Source organism: Brachycentrus maculatus, unplaced genomic scaffold, assembly GCF_059751285.1.
Source record: "Brachycentrus maculatus isolate JH-2025_06_01 unplaced genomic scaffold, ASM5975128v1 h1tg000164l, whole genome shotgun sequence".
Classification (NCBI taxonomy): domain Eukaryota; kingdom Metazoa; phylum Arthropoda; class Insecta; order Trichoptera; family Brachycentridae; genus Brachycentrus; species Brachycentrus maculatus.
Genome location: NW_028280917.1, coordinates 175037 through 194498, shown reverse-complemented (window position 1 = coordinate 194498; position 19462 = coordinate 175037). Strand labels below are relative to the sequence as shown.

Here is a 19462-nt window from a genome sequence, read left to right as displayed (position 1 = left end):
ATATATATATATATATGTAAATAAATATATACATATTATTTTATTATCGAACCATAATCGCTCCCTAGGTGGAGCATATGGAGTCCACAAAGTGTCTCCAGGCTTTTCTGTCAGCTGCCAGCTCCCATGTCAGATCCGCGTCCCGAAGTTCTGACGAGATCTGCCGCGGAATTGTCAGCAGTGGTCGTCCTGGGCGGCGCGAACCTGATGCCTTGTAAAAGCGGCAAGCTTGATTAAGGTTCTCAGGAGGTATGCGGAGTACATGGCCAAGCCAACTAAGATTTGCTGCGTCCTACGCGTTATCTCTTCATTCCTCACAAAGTCAAACCACCGCACGCCTAAAATTCTCCGCAGACACTTATTCTCAAAGCTCAGTAGGTACACGGCTGCTCTGGGCAAAACTCGGCTGCTCCTCATGTCCATACCACCTTAAAGTACTGTTCTTAATTTTTTCAACTATACCTTATTTAGCCTTACATTCCTTGCTTTCCTTTGTTTTTATTTTATACTATAAATACGATGACATACGAGTGATAAAGATTAAATCTGCTTGCAATTAAATGTCTACTAATGAAGAGGTACTGATAACCTTGCCTTTATGCAATTAAGGATTCAGTCAATAAGACGTTGACTCGATATTGAGCTCTATGTGCTATTGTGAGAGGGATAAGAGTCGGATGATTTAAAATTAAAATTACTTGATTTAAAAATACGAAATAAAGCACGGAAATTTAGTTTTTTTAAATCAAATGATTTTAATTTTAAATCCTCCGACCCTTGAAAACAAATATTAAAACACTTTAATTTGGGAGCAGTTTATGTAATTCCATACACACTATATTGATGCTCATAGACTATAATTAGTAGATTTTTAATAAATAAATTTCTTACATAGATATACATTTATTATTCATGATATCATAATAACAATATAATTTTGGCAAATTAGTTTCAGAATATTCTACGCTATAAGCTAACAAAAATAGGTCAAAAAAGCCTTTTTGACCTATTTTTTATCGTAAGCATGAAGATCATGTAAATGTTGACAAACTCTGAATTTAAGAAACTGTATTGCTAACATATTTTGATCAATTACGTTAGAACATGATAAATTTGATGTAGAATGTTACTAAATATGTGTAAATATTATGCAAAATATATTGGTTTTAGCTGTTTACCTTCTAAAAATAGTGCACGTTCTAAATTTTTCTATTCCTATAGAACATCTATATTCAACTCTATGTTTTATCTAATTAAACAAGCATTAAGCTGTAGAGTTCACGAATTATCTCAAGGAATGTGTTAGAATTTTGAAAAAAGTATTAATTTTTTAAACATGTTGTTTGACGAAAATATAATCAATAAAGAGTTGTATTTCTAATATTCAAACGTAAAAATTAATTTACATCCGAGTATCCTTTTTTTACAAAATAATGTTAGAACAAATAAGAGTAAAAGATTCTGTTCTACAATTTTTTTAACAATATTTATAAACATTTGGATTTGGTAGGTAAATTATAATGTTTATCTATATTAATACTTTATTAAGCTACAAATTGATGTTCACTACGATTAATTATTAAATGAACCCTCAAAAAGTATTCCTTTCCATATCCAAAAGTTTAGAAACCACAGACTACAATATATAATAATATAAATTGTAATCAGATAAATGAAAAATGACAAACTGGAAAATTGCATGGAATTGAATATTTTTGTGAGTAAGGTACTATTTAAGAATCGCTGCATTGGAGAGAGATAACAGATATAAAAATGAAATGTGTTTACAATATTGTTCAGCAAAAGTAGATCGAAATTGTCGGTTGAAATCTATTGACTACCCTTAGTTGTTCAGCAGTATTTCTAACGTTTTTAAGCATCTTTTATATTTGCCATCTAAAAACCCATTAAAAATTTACTCTATAATTTAAAATAAATAAAATCCGCATGCACTATCAGTAACCCTATTAAATTATAGACAATTACTGAAAATATTGCTCTGAAACTTATTCATGAGAGGGCTTATCAACGTGATGACATTCCAGTAAAATTATATTTGAGGTTAAATTAAATATAAAATCAATTTGTACAACCCAAGTGCAATTAATGCAATAATATTTAAAAAATACAAAAAAGAAAAAAAAACTATTTGATGATGCTGCGAGTTTAATTATCAACATACTTAAGTAAGAGAAATTTACACAGATTGAACATACAATTCTATTTTACAATTCTTCCTACTAATAACCATCAGAATCACCAATTGCTAAAAGTTTGTGACACCAATTTAAATTATTATAAAAAAATCATGATATTTAAAGATATAAAATGTTATAGCAATTATTGTAGGTTTAAAGTGTTTTTTAGTCGAATAAATACCGAGTATAAGAATTGGGAATTCGATTTTAAGATCTGAAAATTAATAAAAATAGTATGTTTTTAGAAAATATCATTTAAAAAAGTGTGAGCCAGGAACATTTTCAAATAAAATTGAATGAAGTAAATGTATGTGATTCAAACTGTTTAATGATTCGGCACTAACTTTGCGAAATGACATGTTGATTATTTAAAAAAATTACATAATATACATCCACTTATTGAGTTTAATTTCATTACAAAATAAAACAATCAACACTACAATACTACAATAATACAATATTGTTTTAACAATCACCTGTCGATGAAAACAACTGTAGATTTCGAAACTAGTCGTGTGTAATGAAATAAAACTCAATTGGTGGTACTATACAAGTGTTTTTCATTTAAAAGTTTAAAACATTTTCGAGAAAAAAAAAACAATTTAGACACGCGTGGTACAGTAATTTTAAATGGATTTATATAAAAAAAAACAATGCTTCAAGGCGTAAAAAATCAAAAAGGGTAGAATTACATAAAACTGATTGGTAAGAATTCAACCCTTAACAGTTGGCGATTCGTCTCGATTCTCTAGCGAAAATGATACAGCGCGAATGTTGGAGTTCCTAGTGTTGGGTTGGCGGCGGATTGGGTGAGGGCTCCTTAGGCCACGGGGGCCTCGCGCCTCCTGCGGCCCGGGCCTGCGGCGTAGTTGGCGGAGGCGAGCCCCATGAGGTGTTTGGCGGTCATGGAGCCCGAGTAGCCCCGTCCGACGCCGAGGTCCAGCCCGCGCTTCAGGGGGCTGAAAAAGAAGCGAAAAAATTGAAGACATTAGCAAATCATAATTTGGATGTTTTCAAATCCTTGTTACACATATAAATACATTTGTGGAACTCCTGACCAAAAAGTTACACTTCCAGTATTGCAATATGCAAATCTGTTCAGTTAACCTACTGTATTCTATCGAAATCTTAATTAAAGTTGCGATAAAACGTGAACACATATTGGTTTAACACTCCTGTGTTAAACCAATATGAAATCATTAAATCGCACCAAAACGAAACAATTTTACGAGCTAGAATTCGTGATTACTTAAATCATTTATAATGAAAATGTATCGTTTTGGTGAGGACCTCCACATACACTGTATACATTCATTTAAAAATTTATAAACGTATAATAAAAATAATGCAGAGACCTACCAAGCCGCCTTGTGTATCTTGTCGGTGGAATTTTTTTTAATACGTTAAAAAAAATAGTTTATTCTACAATATTTTAACCTAATATACACACAAAAAAGAATAAAAGTAATTTTTATATTTTGACATTTCGACATAGATGAAGAAGAATATGGAAGTATGGGTATTTACATGGCGTTAGACCTGTTATAGGCTGGTTAAGTGATTTATATATTTTTTCCGTCTTCCATAAATAAAAGCTTTCTCAATCCATCACAGACAACTATATGTGAACTCATATGTATTGTGTCATGTGATTGATCATATATCTGTGTGGTTGTCAATCACGGGTGGAGTAGAATGGTGAACGTTTCACGTGTGTAAAGTGATCACTTAACTAGCCTATGACAGGTCATAATCCCACTTTAAACATGTGTAACATTCACCATTCTACCAATGATTGACATCACACTCCCCAAATTTTTGAAACTCACTTCAAGTGCGAATTTGTTTTGAGTTGTTTATTTAAATCATATATAGCGCATTCGCCTACAAAAGACATATTATGATAACAAAGAAACCATTGTACCATTGTAATATCGATCTATGTTTAAAAAAACAATTTTTGTACATGAATTAAATAAGTAAATAAAAAAGAAAAGAGAAAACATTACACCGTTGACGATATAACTAAGATATTTTTAACACAAAACGTAAATGTGATATCCATTATCCCTAAAGCAATATAAAGGAATTGGATTCGTAAGATTTCACAATTGAATTGTTTTATTTGATTTTAACACAATCTATCATCTCTAAAGGCTTTAAATCCTAACGCGTTGGCATAAAAGCCGATTAACAAAACTACCAAACCAACGATTTTGAGAATGTGTGACACTATAAATTCATACTTTCATTTGAATTACATGCTTCTTTGTAACATATGTTGTATGGAATTTATAATCAAAACTTTTGAATATGTGAAAATTTTTATTTTGTGTAATAGAAATGTTATTTTTAAATCGCTTTCTTTAAAATATATCAATTAGAAGTCAGAAATCGTATGTGAAAGGTTTTGTCATTAACGTAAGTCTAAGTTCTTAGTTTAGTTAGCTAGTTTTTTTTTCCAAATAAATAAAAGGTTTAAAAAAAAGAAAGATTGAAAGGAAAGGAAATTAAAAAAACTTATAAATATTTTTTAAATATTTAATTAAAAAAAAACAAAAACAAAATATATTATAAAAATATATCCGTGGAGACACGTGTGGCTCCTAGCGCAGCCGGTTACGAACTGAATTGTAAATTTGCGACCACACCCTTAACAGCCAAAATAATCACAACGAATGGCTAGTTCAATTAGATGAATTTACAACATTTTGAGTGTGTCAAAAAAAAATAAAAAAATAAAAAAAATAGATGAATTTCATGAGATGGATTTTTATTTATATACTGTGGCTATGTTAAAAACGTCAAACTGATTTACATGCGTTCAAAGTATTTTCCGTATACATATTATTAAGGCTAATATTTATTTAGGCTAATTTACTTTCTCCTCTTGATGAAATCTTATCACACTTACCAAATTTTAACTGACATTTGCAACGCCTAATTTGATCGATTAAAAAAATTATCGATACATCATGTCATCGGTATATCAACTAACACGGAATTCCCAAATTACTCCATCATTTAGCTTATCTCATTTGGTTGAATTTCATTGTTTATTTTTCATTTTGTTATCGCAACGGATTACTGTTTTTGCGATTATTTTTAAAAAAATACAAAAGGCGCTTAGGTGAAAAAAATAACACCAATAAATTCTTTTTATTTCGAAATGCGACCTTCGCTCATTGATGCATAACAATAATTAAGGTCTTATGTAAGTTTTTATTTTATTATTATTATCCGCAATTCAGTTGTTATTATTTGTAAACGAGAAATTAAGATTTGATCAATTAAGTAGGTAATTACAATATAAATAATCAAAACAAGATGTACGGAATTATTTAGTTTTTTTAAAAAAATTTGTTTATTAACATATTTTTTTTTTCCTATCCAAACAAGAGTTATTGTCATATTATTTTATTTTTTTATCATCTCATCAAAGATGAAGAAGAATATGGAATCTTTGATGAGATGATAAAAAAATAATATGAAAATAACTCCTGTAATTGGAGATAATCCAGGTTTTGTGAACAAGTATTTGGACACAATCAAAATGTTGTAGGAGTTATTGATTTTTGTGTAACTTTTTTAAGTTAAATATTTTGCTTTTGTGGAAATACAATTGGTATTTTTTTATACATACATGAAAAATGGGCGATGTTAATTTAATATTTTTATAACAATTGTATGACGTCGCAAAATAATACAATCGTAAATATTGGTATTGAAGATTAAGATTTTAGGAGCAGATTTGCCTAATTATTTTCTTTTTAATTATTTGCGTGTTTAAGTTGCATTTATTTACGAGATTTATACACATTCTTGATATCAAATCGTACAAACCTAATAACGAAAAATGAAGTTTCACATGTTTTTGTAAATTAAGTTTAGTATCAGCTTTTTGAATATGTTTTTGGTGTGCAACAAAGAACATATTATAAGTTAGAAATTCAAATATTTGGTTATTTATTTTACGTTTATAAAATAAAAACACACACACGTAAATTATGCATTTCAAATGTGCTTAATCACTGTTTTACGGCAACAGGTTAAGCATAAGTCAAACATAATTTCCCTGGAAAAAAATAACCTTTCAAATTTATTGCTAACAGCACAATGAGTAAATATTACGAGGAAAATATCTTGGTGTAGTTGGGTAGACCCTCGACTGCCAAACTGGCGTCTTTGGTTCGATTCTTTTTTCAATGGGTCTGAATATTTGTGATAAATTTTTCAAATTCACCTTCCCTATCCTTACTATCCTACCTGCAAAAAGCTACTAATATAGAATCCGTGCAGGTTATTATTTGACTCAAAATAAATATCCGAATGAAACACATATGTAAGACTAAAGGTGTGATGTAACTACGCTTTTTCAAATGTTTCCACATTTATTATATATATTTTTTTAGTTCTAACCTTTATATGGTGCATAGTGCAGTGCATCATATAAACGCAGTTTTATCTTGATCGTAAACACACGAAGGAAAGGCGATCAGTTCTTCGCTTCGGATATCAGTTCAAGGTAATATTGAATAAATATTAGAGTAAAAAAAACTCTTGTACTTATTTGACCCCCATGTGAATCGAACCCGAGACCTTCAGTACGGTAGCCGAGCATGCTGACCATTACGGACATTAAATGAAGTAATATCCTCCTAATTAATTCAGCATTAAAAAAATAAGGTTTTGAATATAAGCGTATTTACAAACCCCCTCGAATCGGGATAATCCTTAAAACGAATTCGATAATAAGACCTTCATTTTCGCAGAACGGGGTAAGTTTTACAATGCTAATCCTCCGCCCGCTTCATGGCTGTCAAGAAGGATTAGCGTCATGAGTCATCCTGTGGTGTGAGGAGTGGAGGAAGAAGAGCGAAGCTGAGTTATTCTACCTAGCCCTATATGCTATCTGCTCTGGAGGCTTGTTAAAAGCTTTTGTGACGTACATTCTGACGTCACTCAAGTTCTTACCCTTTCAAATAGAGCCCTTCGCATTTGAATGTCTACATTTTTACGTTGAATCATTGATGTGCACGAGTTTAATGTATCGATATTTGTATTATACTACAGTAAAACCTCGATATAATCGACCTTTATTTTTCGTACTTAGAATAAAATGGACAAAAATCCGGTCAATAAATATTATACGTACAATACAATATTTACGTAATTTTAGAGAGCTGATTATGAAAAAAACAGAAAACTTCAAAAAAAAACTCAATATGATTATTTTTTCAAAGCAGAATTACCGAAAGCAAGCGCGTTGATATCAAACAATAACGTCACTTTACGACACGTGTCCGAATTTTTTTTTTTGTGTTTTGTATTATTTACTTATATCTAAATTCATAAATTGATTCAAACCATTATCCGCACCCGATAGTGCATAAGGCACTGCATCATAAACGCAGTGTTATCGTGATCGTTAAAACCCTAAGGAAAGGTCAGCCCTCCGCTTCAGGAACTAGTCGAGGGTAATATTAAATAAATATTAGAGTGTAAAACAACTATTCATTTTCACTTCCCTCTGGGAATCGAACCCGGGACTGCCAGCACGGTAGCTAAACACGCTAACCATTGCATCAGGCGGACATCGAATATAACGGACAAAAATCGGTAAATAAATATTATACTTACTTTTCCTAATTTCATGGAGCTGATTTTAAAAAAAAAACTTCAAAAAAGCAAATTGAACTTTATTATTTTTTCAAAGCATGATTATCGAAAGCAAGCGCGTCGATATCAAATAATATCAGCAGGGCTACTATCAGCAGAGTCACTTTACGACGAGTGTTCGAAGACAATAAATATTTGTTTTCATTTGTGTTTTGTATTATTTATGTGTATTTCAATAGTGTTCATATATTCAAAAAAAGTTTTTGATTTATTTTAAGCCTGTTGTTGTATAACGGACTTTCAGCTGAAGTGAATATTCCTCCCCCCAATGTTCCGTTATATCGAGGTTGTACTGTATTTCGTTTGATTGACACAGTGAATTTAAGAGATAATTTCAGTATTCATCGTGTGTGAATATTAACAAAATTGTTCAGAGATATCATTATTTTCATCATGACCATCAAATAATCGTTAATTTTCTATCTATACTTTTCAATTAATCAAACTTTATCTTTGTCTAAAAATACACATTTTTATTGATTGCTAATAATGAAAATTACTTGTTAGCGACACATAACACGTGTCTCGATCCTCATCAACTCGGTTATTCAAGCGCTGAAACACGTGTCATGTCAAAAAAGGTGTATCTAAATTGGACAAAGTTTTAATTAAACACGTAACAAGGATAAAGTTTTTTACCAAATACAAAATCAGTGTTTGTGACAAAGTCGCGATTAATGAGGCAACCATATGTACATTTTAATTATTAATTGGGGAAATATAATATTTGTCTTTGTATTTCTAGACACTGTGGTGTGTGGATAGAATGCGAAACTGATATCGTGGGATGGATTCCCGTCACAGCTAAAAAAAACTTTTATATTTTTTTATTAGTAGGAAAATATATTTAGCTCCTAAACCGTAACATTTTATAAAGGCAAAAAATTATAAAGAATGATGTATGAGTATGTAGATCTTTTAATTTAGCTACAGAAATCATATTATTTTTGACATCTCATCGAGTCTGGGCATTTACGGGGCTGACGACCGTCATGAGCTGGTTTAAGTGACCACACGTGTAACATTCACCAATTCTATCCATTATTGACAACCATACTACTCAAATTCTTGGATGTTCTATATATATGAACCAATTTAGAAACATTGTTCTTGAATCATTAGAACTTTACTAGAGATATCTATTGCTGAGATGAAAAGAAGCTTTTTATTGAGCAGAAACTCTTATAGTGTCAGCCGCGTAAATGCCCAGAATCCCATGTTCTTCTTCATCTTTGATGAGATGTCAAAAAATAATATGAAAAATAACTCCTATAATTGGAGATAATCCAGATTTTGTATTTGGACACTCAAAATGTTGTACAGTAATAGTGCATGAAAGAATTTTTATTAGCAAAGCGTTGACATAAAAAAATATTATAAAATTTAAATGGTTAGATTTCAATCTTCATTCCATTAAAACTTATTGGTGCCTCTTTTTACGTTGAGATACTTATGATATATTATCCATATAATGAATAAACCTGTAATATATAAGTATCTATAATAAAAAGTAAAAAATAGTTTACTTTTTGCATTTTGAAAAACGATATATCTATCAAAAATATAAATCAATTCTAGAAATTAACTGAGTTTTTTTAATAATATGATAAGTATTTCAGGATTATATATTGGCAAGAATTATTAAAAAACATTTAACGTTAATATTTCAAGATTAAAAATACAAAACTGTTTTAAATGAATTCGTTTATTACTATGTACTAATTATACATATAAGTGTGTGTCAAAAATGTAAATTATACTACTCTAAAATTGTTTTCAGTATTGGCTAAAGAAAATGGCCAACTCACGTTATTATTACCGATAGCTTGTTTGACTTTTCTGTTAATTAATTTTTCGACTGTCTCATATTAATTCCTCTTAATACCATATGAAGGAACTTGAGAAATGGGTTTTTTGAACACTGAACATTAAACCAGCAGTAATGGACTTACGTTCGTTCGCCTACCAATCAAAAGAAATTATTATTTGGATGGATTTTTTCAACATTCTATTTATCGAATCATTCACCTTAAAATAGAAAGTGATAGTAAAGCTGACATTTGATAATATATAAATAAACATTATCGTATTTTATCCAGCATTTCATGTGATTTTAATAATGTTCATTTATTATTGACTACCAATAGTCAATAATAAATGAACATTATTATTTTTATCATTTGTCATTGACATTGTGATAACCAGAATGTTAAGAACAATAAAAAGCGTCGTGGCAATGGTCCGAATCTGGACGAAACGTAACTTGACTAATTATACGTCTTTTTTCATACATCACCAAACCCAGAAGGCCAAAATGCTTCATTGAATACAAATAAGTTTCCAGTTCCACTTAGATGGTTGTTTTTTTCAATTTACTTGTAATATTGTCTTAGTTTCTTTTTTTTTAAGATTTCATGAATAAATGATAGTAAATTTCTCCTTTTCTTTGTTCTTTATTTGTACCCATGGTATATGGGGAATTGCATAAGATATTAAACGTTGTATCGACAAAGGCAAAGGAAAATTATAGTTTGGTGATAAAATGATCATTTTGTTATTACACTGCAAAAAATTATTCATGTATATCGTACAAGAGAAAGTAACCAACTTACAAAACGTAAAATATTTAGGATGGCCATTTAGTCACATTTGCTAGGCAAGAAAATAAACATCAATGCCGTTAGTCATTTTTAACAAGTCAATATATTAATCTTACAAGTTATAAATCCTTTGCGATTTTTTTCAGGGCAATATTAAGCTAGTAAGATATCAAATAGTCAGTAGTCACGTTTTTGTAAAAAATGCACTTGGTCACTTTCTCCTGTATGATTAGAATATTTATGGTAAATCGCAGGAAATCGAACTCAGAATCTCATACACTGTTCCCAAGTTGCTAACCACTAAAAACTAATATGAAAATCATTATGCACACTAATATGTACATACATACAAAGTAATCAAAGGCTACCAACGATTAAAAAACCAACCCTAAAAGTCATCAAAGCACATCACAAAAAAGTAAAGTATTTATAGATCGCTTAAAAGGGGACAAAAAACGACTACAATTTATAAACGAGGACAGAACCGTGATATTTTTATTAATATTGAAATTAAAAGAAATAATATTATTTTGTTTTTAATTAGTTTTCGGGTTTCGATCGAGTTTCGGCTTCTACTATATATACCTTCTTGGTAAGTAATACGTGTTCTGAGAGAGGTAGGTTGATTCCCACCATTTATTTATTTTAATTATATATATATATATATATATATACATATATATAATTAAAACTATTTTAATCAATTTTAAATTAAGTTTTACTTGGTAAATGCCACTCTTTCTTAAAATCTATTGTAACACATTTTCAAACACCGTAAAACTTAAACCAAGTAAACTATGTTAAAAATTGATAGATAATAAAACAAAGTGACTGCGCAATCAATTCATGAAATTGTATAAATATACAATTTCATGTATAAAAATACACCACAAACACCCAGACCAATTGAAAAACAATCTTTCTTGAATTAATTTTGCAATTGGTAGGAATCGAACCCGCGACGCCAGTTTCGCAGTTGAGCGTCTACCCAACTACACCACGGCGCCCTCTGAAATTTAATTAATGAATTATACAAACATAAAAATTTAATCACAATTGGATACGACAAGTATTACGTTAAATGAATATCGCTCAATCCTTTCACCAACGTCATGTATCAAAAACCGTCAATTTTCAGTTGTGCATGTTTTCAGAATGCACTATATCATATATACATATAATGAAAATGTATTGTTTAATAATTTTTTTAAATATACTTAATATTTTTCAAATATAGAAAAAACATTCAGGTTTTACCTAAAAAGATCTGTTGCACAGTAAAAAGTTCAATAAGTGGCTAAACATTTATTTTTATTACATTGTATTATATTTTTAAACTTTAAAAACGATATTTCAGGTATGCCAAATACTTGAAAGTGGTCAGGTTAGGAGTCGTAACAATCGGCGGGTATGTATGAGGAGATGCATGAACGTGGAAGAGGCGAAGAATGTTGCAAAGACAGAGTGGTGTGGCGTTCTATTCTCTCTGTCTACCCCTGCGGGGAAGCTGCGTGATGGTTAGTTAGTTAGTTAGTTTTAAAAACGATCTCTCGAAAAATCAAGTTTTTTGATATGTGACGTTGTTGAAAGGAGCGAGCGATATATTAATCTCTATGGCACGATGATAAAGACATATAACGAGGTATTCGCAAATGGTGTAAATTGACAAATGGGCTGAGGAATCGTACGAGAGGGTACCTAATTGCGAAGTGACATTGATCGGTCGGTTCCCAACACACCCTTACCCTACTCACCCCCGCAGAGACGCGATGGAATGATCCGTTTCACACCCGGGTTGTCAAATGTGTTGCCATCGATGCAAATATTGGATTTATGTTCTATTTATAGCCAGTCTGTCAAAAGGGCCATTGACATCACTAATCAAAACGAGCCGTGCCCCAAATAAATGTAATGTCCACTTCCTACGTGACGTAATATAATTCATGTACCTACAACATTATGAGTGTGTCCAAATACTTGTTCACAAAATCTGGATTATCTCCAATTATAGGAGTTATTTTCATATTATTTTTTGACATCTCATAAAAGATGAAGAAGAATATTATTTTCATTATTTAATTTAATTATTTTCATCTCACCAATAGATGTCTCTAGTGAAGTTCTAATGATTCAAGAACACCGTTTCGAAATTGGTTCATATATATATAGAACTTCAAAGAATTTGAGTACTGTGGTTGTCAATAATGGGTAGAATTGGTGAACGTTACACGTGTGTAAAGTGATCACTTAAACCAACCTATGACGGTCGTCAGCCCCGTAAATGCCCAGACTCTCATATTTTTCATCATCTTTGATGAGAATTCAAGTACAGTGAAATTTCGGCTTGCGAATTTCATTATTCGTTTCGTGAGATTTTTCGTAATCCGATACGTTTATCCATAGTATTGATCGTTATGGATCAATGTAAAATTATGTATGGGGTTTATCACTCTGGAGGAATATCTAATGGCAGTGTAGTGGTAAACAAACAATCCACACTACTACTATTTCAGTTTTTTTTAAAGCAGGTATGTTTTGGGATACGCCGCGGTACAAACCCGATGACGTATACGGACGTCCGTTTTTCGTTTCCAATATTAAAGTATTCAAATATTGAATTTTAAACCTTCATATCTCCCTTAGTTCTCTACAGATTTCAATAAGAATGTTACCGATAGTCTTGTGATTTTTCAAATTAAATTATTAGCCAATAATAACACATCACGAGAATGATCCATTCCATCCCGAATCTTTAAGGCAGAGATCTAAACAAATGGCTGGACGTTTATCCACGCTTATTTTTTTATATATATTTTTTTAAAATGGTTAGTAAATTTTAGTATTTTAAAAATAGTTTCTTGTATTTTTTTTAATCTCCTTACTTTTCAATAACTTTTTCTTTTCAAACCATATATTTATTTCGAAGAAAAACTAATTCTTTCAATGCAAAAACAGTTATAAGATAAAAATTAAATTACGTCAAATGTTACCTTGGAGCTTCTAACTTCTATATATATTGTTCAATTTCGAAACATAGTGCTTAAATTGCTATTATTTCTCTAGAGACATCTATGTTGAGATGAAATAAGCTTTTTTATTGACCAGAAACTCTTTAATTTGTACGTAATTGGAGATAATCCAGATATCTGAATAAATATGTATTTGGATATAACATTTAGCATTCATCATAGTCTAAAACTATGAGAATGATAGAATAACATTTTTGTATGTATGTAACCTCCTGGGTTTTTATATATTTTTTGAATTACCTAGCGTCCAAGTGACTCTGAAATCTAGCTACGGCTTTTGCAACACCTCTTATCATGACCCTTCTCAGGCTTCAACTTTTTAAGTTTCATAGCCTATGCCTACTCGTGAGTAGATTTACTCTTTATGTTTAATGTTACTTTAATTTCATGTAATTCATGAGTGAAAATTCTAGGCAAAAACACTCGGGTTATTATGTACGTATGTACATTTTAAGACACTTTATAGATTCCTTTAAAAACAAAGCCATTCACTGAATTATAAGTTTCTCTTATTTACTAATGAAATATATTGTAGTTTCAACTATAATATATGTACAATAACTCCTGAAGTTATACATCTCTCCTAAAGGACTAAACTTTGTGTTATAGTCCTTGGCTGAAAATCCAGGGTCGAGGATTTCAGAAATAATATTACATCTCCAAAGAACCTTAGACTTTAAATAGACAAACTTTCTTCTTCTCTGTGTGCCATCTCGTACTGATGTTTGGCTATCACTGGTCTATTTGGATTCTATTCGGCTAGAACTGGGATTTCGTGTCCCTATCTTTCTTCCTTATTAAGGTTTTTATTAATAATAATTAAAAAAGAACTAATAATAATAATAATTAGCTTCCCCTTACTTTCCCCTCCTTATTTATAGAACAATTTTATATTTTATATTTTAGTTATTATACAGACCTGAATGATGGAAGTTTAACTTCTGAAACATGTAGTCTATAATAAAACTCAAGTGGTAAAAAACGAATTGTTTTCATTAATCATTGTAAAAAAGACGAAGATGCAATAATATTTGATATCTTCCGTTTTTAATATTTTTTTATTAATTCCAATATTTTATGTTTTTTTTTTATAAATAGTAAAATGATAAAAAAATAATAAAATAAATAAAAATATGTTTTAATATTTTACCGTTTCGTCGCATTTTATTTCTGCTTTTATTTATTTAAAAATACTCGTAACTGAACATATAAATAAAAGCATTCTAGGCAAATAAAAAAGTAAATGTTCGTTTGCTCCAAATCTTAAATCTTCCAATTATATTCACTGATTGATTGAAATTTTTGACACAACCATATATCATTGGCAGGTAAAAACGTTTTAAGGGTTATTTTACTGCATGGCACTGTCATCTGTTGAACGTTACGCAATACAGCAATCCTTAACGTTGCGCATGTCGGACAGCATGCTACTTTGCTCGATTTTTTCGTTTTAGGTTCCTTGTTGTTTAATATATTTAAAAAATTAAATTATGACTTTGCAGTATTGTGAAATAAAATATATTAGAAATGTACGTTTTATTATCTTTCTTTTGCATTTAACCAGAATGAGCCACAGCAACGCCTGGCAGGGTATAGGTTGTATGAAAACGTATTATTTTTGATATCTCAACATAGAAGAAGAAGATTATGGAAGTCTGGGAAAAAAATAAAAAATAACCGATAATTGGAGATGATCCAGATTTGTAAAAAGTATTTGGACACACTCAAAATGTCGTTAATATGCATCAGTTTAAATACATTTGTCGATCTACCCCTCGACGGTATTCACTAAAAATTATACTGAAATAAAATAAAATACTAAAATTATAATTTACCAATGGGGATTTAATCTACTGAAGATTTAATTTTGACCCAGTAGTATATACAAACAATTGATTTTAAATTTTACATAGTATTCAAAATGACATAAAAATACAAAACTTTTATTTTATTGCATTTTCCTGACTTTCGATATAGCTGTTAAATTATAATTCAAGTAAAAATGTATATTAAAGAGAAATATTCTACAAAAATAAAATACTTCCCGTACCGGGAATCGAACCCGAGCCTCCTGGGTGAAAGCCAGGTATCCTAGCCACTAGACCATACGGGATGTTACGGGCGGAGACAAATATATTAATTATATACTAACCCATTTGCGCTCCACTGCTTGGCGCGTTCTCCAATAAGTGATTGTCCTATCCTGGTAAGTACTTCCATCACCACCTCTGGATAAGGGTCGGAGTTAATATCGTTGTAGTAGGCTATGCTGCAAATGTATAATAAAAGTGAATTATTTTGGTACGCCGATAACATTAGCCGAGGCGCGAACCATTTGCGGATTGTAGTTATAATTTTCAACAATAGAGGTCAGTCAACTCAGAAAAATACAACTCTTTATCTATACACAATTTCATTTTTGCTATGGAAATATCCATTTTTTTGTTACTTAATAGAAACTAAATAAAATTTCGAAAGTATCTTTCGTTATTAAAAATATTTATATTTAATTTTTTTTATGGATAGTAAGGATATCAAACAGGGTGTGTAGTGACATCTATTGACAAAAGTTTCGACATAACCAGTAACAGTTTTGGTGCAATGCCGGGCTCATTTTTATATTAGTTTATAATTTCATTCATAAAAGTAAAAAAAAAAATACTATCGGTCAAAAGAATTATTATACGTACGTAAACACACCTGAAAAATTGTGTCATTGTTAAAGATTGCACATTTTATTAAAATAATAATGCAAGCTTACATTAATTTATTTATTTGAATAAATCTATATTCGTGCTGTCATGATAAGTTTTCCAACATTTGTACCAAATTTAATTGGGGATATATTTTATTTTTACAAATTAAATTAAATTTTCGCGAAGGTTCCCTAGATAGTTTTGTAAACCTTTCTTTTGACCGGATCAACTCAAAAAAGCTTTTTGGACCTCCAACGATTAAGTGCCTTTTTCCGTACATGTAGAGGCAAATTAATTTAAATTTTATAAAGATTTTTGAAAAGGTATTGGGTCATGTTATATTAATTAAACCCCCTTAAATAATATTATACCTATTATTTAACATTTTATAACGACACAAAAATATTGTAGTTTTTGTAAATTATTACCATAAATAATTTCCCAGAGGAAAAGAAATTTCCCCGAAAACTTTATATAAAAATATGGAGTTTAAGGGAAAATACTAGTATTGTTTTTCTTAAACAAATCTACCATCCAATTTTGAAAATACTTTAATGCAATGTCTTAGCTCACAGTAAAAGCTTGCGCCACATTTATTCTTATTCGAAAGTAATCTTTTGACCCAGCTGCCTTTATTAATAATAGATTTATATTATCCACTGACACTTCGTGATGGAATTGCATTTTTAATTTATTATTAGATTAAAACCAATATTTTTAGCTTTTCCACTTTTTTATTTGACCAGCGACCGGGTTTCGTCGTTACCGACATCATCAGACTGGTCTGTCATCACCAGTCTGATGATGTCGGTAACGACGAAACCCGGTCGCTGGTCAAATAAAAAAGTGGAAAAGCCTTTATTAATGCCTAAAATGTGCCTTACATTATTATTATTTTAACATGAGATTATGTTGAAAATACGTTTCACTTTTTTAGTATAATAAAATAATATTATTCAAGACGAAACGTTCAAAATAAATCGTGTTAGTACCTACTCAAAGAGAGAACTAGAAATCTTCCTTTCACGTGGAATTGTGTTACGGTGTGGTATGAATAAAATATATAAATCGGCTAGATATATTGTGTCTTTTGTATTTCTTTTCTTCTGGGAATTTCTGGCTGAATATCAGTAAATCAATAGTGGATATTTTTACATACATATCTTCAAATGTATTGTAAAATCACATGATCCTAATAAATAAATAAAAATATTGAAAATGAAAAGCAAAATAAAACAATTTTGGACCAGTACTTACCAGGTAGGTGTGCGCAAACAAGAGTTATGGCTATCGATAACATGTTTAAATCCGGTTTTTGCCAAATTTGTTACATTAGATCTATATCTAATGTAAAATTTGGCAAAAACCGGATTCAAACATGGCGACTATTTAATTACTAAATGCAACTAGACGAAATAATGAAATTGTAATATTTTACATGGTGTTTTTATTTCATTTTAATGCTTATTGATTGGCCAAAATTTTTGTCTGTGAAAACCCCCAAAACCATGTAAATATTTTTTTTTGGTAGAGTTTTTTAAAGCCTCCACTCGTTTACGAGTGATTTTGGCTCTAAGAAATAAAATACATATGTATACACATATAATAAATAAATGATATTTGCTAGAGTTACGAAGCTACCATAAATTATATATCAATATCAAAGGATATGATTCAGAATAGTTTCATCTTATTTTTCATTAATTGATTCGACAGTCACTTTATGGTAAAATCTATCCATTTTTAATTTAAGTTTTTCTTAGTAAATACCACTATTTATTAAAATATACTGTGACACGTGTTTCGATGCATTCCGTATCATTTTCAAACACCGTATGTGAATCTAATTCCAAAATTTAGAGTTGGGTCCTTAGGACTTTGAAGGTTGAAGAGGGCGTAGGAGTTGTTTCTTATTTTTATTTACTTATTTAATTTTACAATGATAAAGGAAACACTTGTTTTATACCACTTGAGTTTTATTAAAGACTACATGTTTCAGAAGTTAAACTTCCATCATTCAGGTCTGTATAGTAACTAAAATATAAAATATAAAATTGTTCTATAAATAAGGAGAGGGGAAAGTTAGGGGGAGAGGGTTAGTCAAGGTTAGTTCTGAAACATGTAGTCTTTAATAAAACTCAAGTGGTATAAAACAAGTGTTTTCTTTAATAATTGTAACATGTCTTACCACAAAGTTAATGCCGAAACAATAAATAAAATATGTCATTTTAATTTTAAATTTTTATCAGTGGGAACACTTCATTCCTCTTATTTTATTTTTCTATGGCAGGAATTTTAGTTACATCAAACGTTTCATCCGTCCGATTTTTACTTACCATATGTATGGAGATTGGACTTCGACAAGGATTTTTGGCCGTGGCATTTATGGTACAGTGTTAAAGTTGATGAGAGACTTTAGTTTACCTGGACGGGACTTCCTGGGAATCGGTGGCAATCAGGAAGGAAGCGAACACCAGGATGGCCGGGAGGAACACGCTTTGAAAGAATTGCATCTTGATTTCTGAAACAAGCAAAAATCCATTACAATATAAGCCAATTTCGTTCGACAAATACCATCGTAAATTTTTAATAGTTTTTAGTCACCAATCGTTATCAAGTCATTTCTGGCTTCTAGAGAGATTAAAACTATACATTATCAATATCGTTTTACTTCATTAAGGAGGTATTCACAAACACACACTTTAGTAAGCGAAGACGTGTCTCCTCGCATAAAAAAAAGAATATACCTTTTTTTTAACTTGTTACCTTTCAATACCTCTTTTCTTTTAAAAACATATATTTATTTGGAAAAAAAAAATTTCAATCTAAAAATGGTGTTTCAGGAAGAAAAAAAAATCAATTACATTAAATACTAGGTTTAAAGAAAATTAAGTTTCCCCCTATCGAATAATCCCTTAAACATCTGAAATACGGTTTTACTAAGAACTTTGCAGGTTAATATATTTAGCAAACTCGAGTTTCTTGCTGGCATTTTCCATTTTTGGAATTATAAAAACATATATCCCATACAAAAACTACTACAATTATTTTTATCCGAGCATAAAATATTTCACATTCGGAATTTTTGTAGGGATTTTAAGCTTGCGGAATTCCGAAAGAGGAAAAGCAGGTGGAAAACTAGCGTGTGCGGAGAGTTCAAAAGTTTAAAAGTGCGGCAAATGGCTTCGAGAGGGTTATCTTACCTTCGTAGGCTACATAATTCATTACTAATTAACTACTAAGTCAAATTTGTTGTGATA

The 19462-nt window shown here is 30.4% G+C and overlaps 1 protein-coding gene and 1 non-coding gene across 2 annotated transcripts in view; both read right to left on the bottom strand.

Moving 5' to 3' along the window:
- Positions 1-804: 804 nt before the first annotated feature.
- LOC148308469 (uncharacterized) overlaps positions 805-19462 on the bottom strand; it is a 94792-nt gene continuing 76134 nt past the window's right edge. The window contains exons 2-4 of the mRNA XM_088261660.1: positions 18627-18723; positions 15659-15775; positions 805-3157 (exon numbers count right to left, since the gene is read on the bottom strand). Coding sequence (XP_088117786.1) covers positions 3019-3157; positions 15659-15775; positions 18627-18723 — 353 coding nt within the window. The 3' untranslated portion in view covers positions 805-3018. The remainder of the gene's footprint in view (positions 3158-15658; positions 15776-18626; positions 18724-19462) is intronic.
- TRNAE-UUC (transfer RNA glutamic acid (anticodon UUC)) lies at positions 15548-15619 on the bottom strand. The gene has a single exon. It is a non-coding gene; the product is annotated as a tRNA-Glu (tRNA).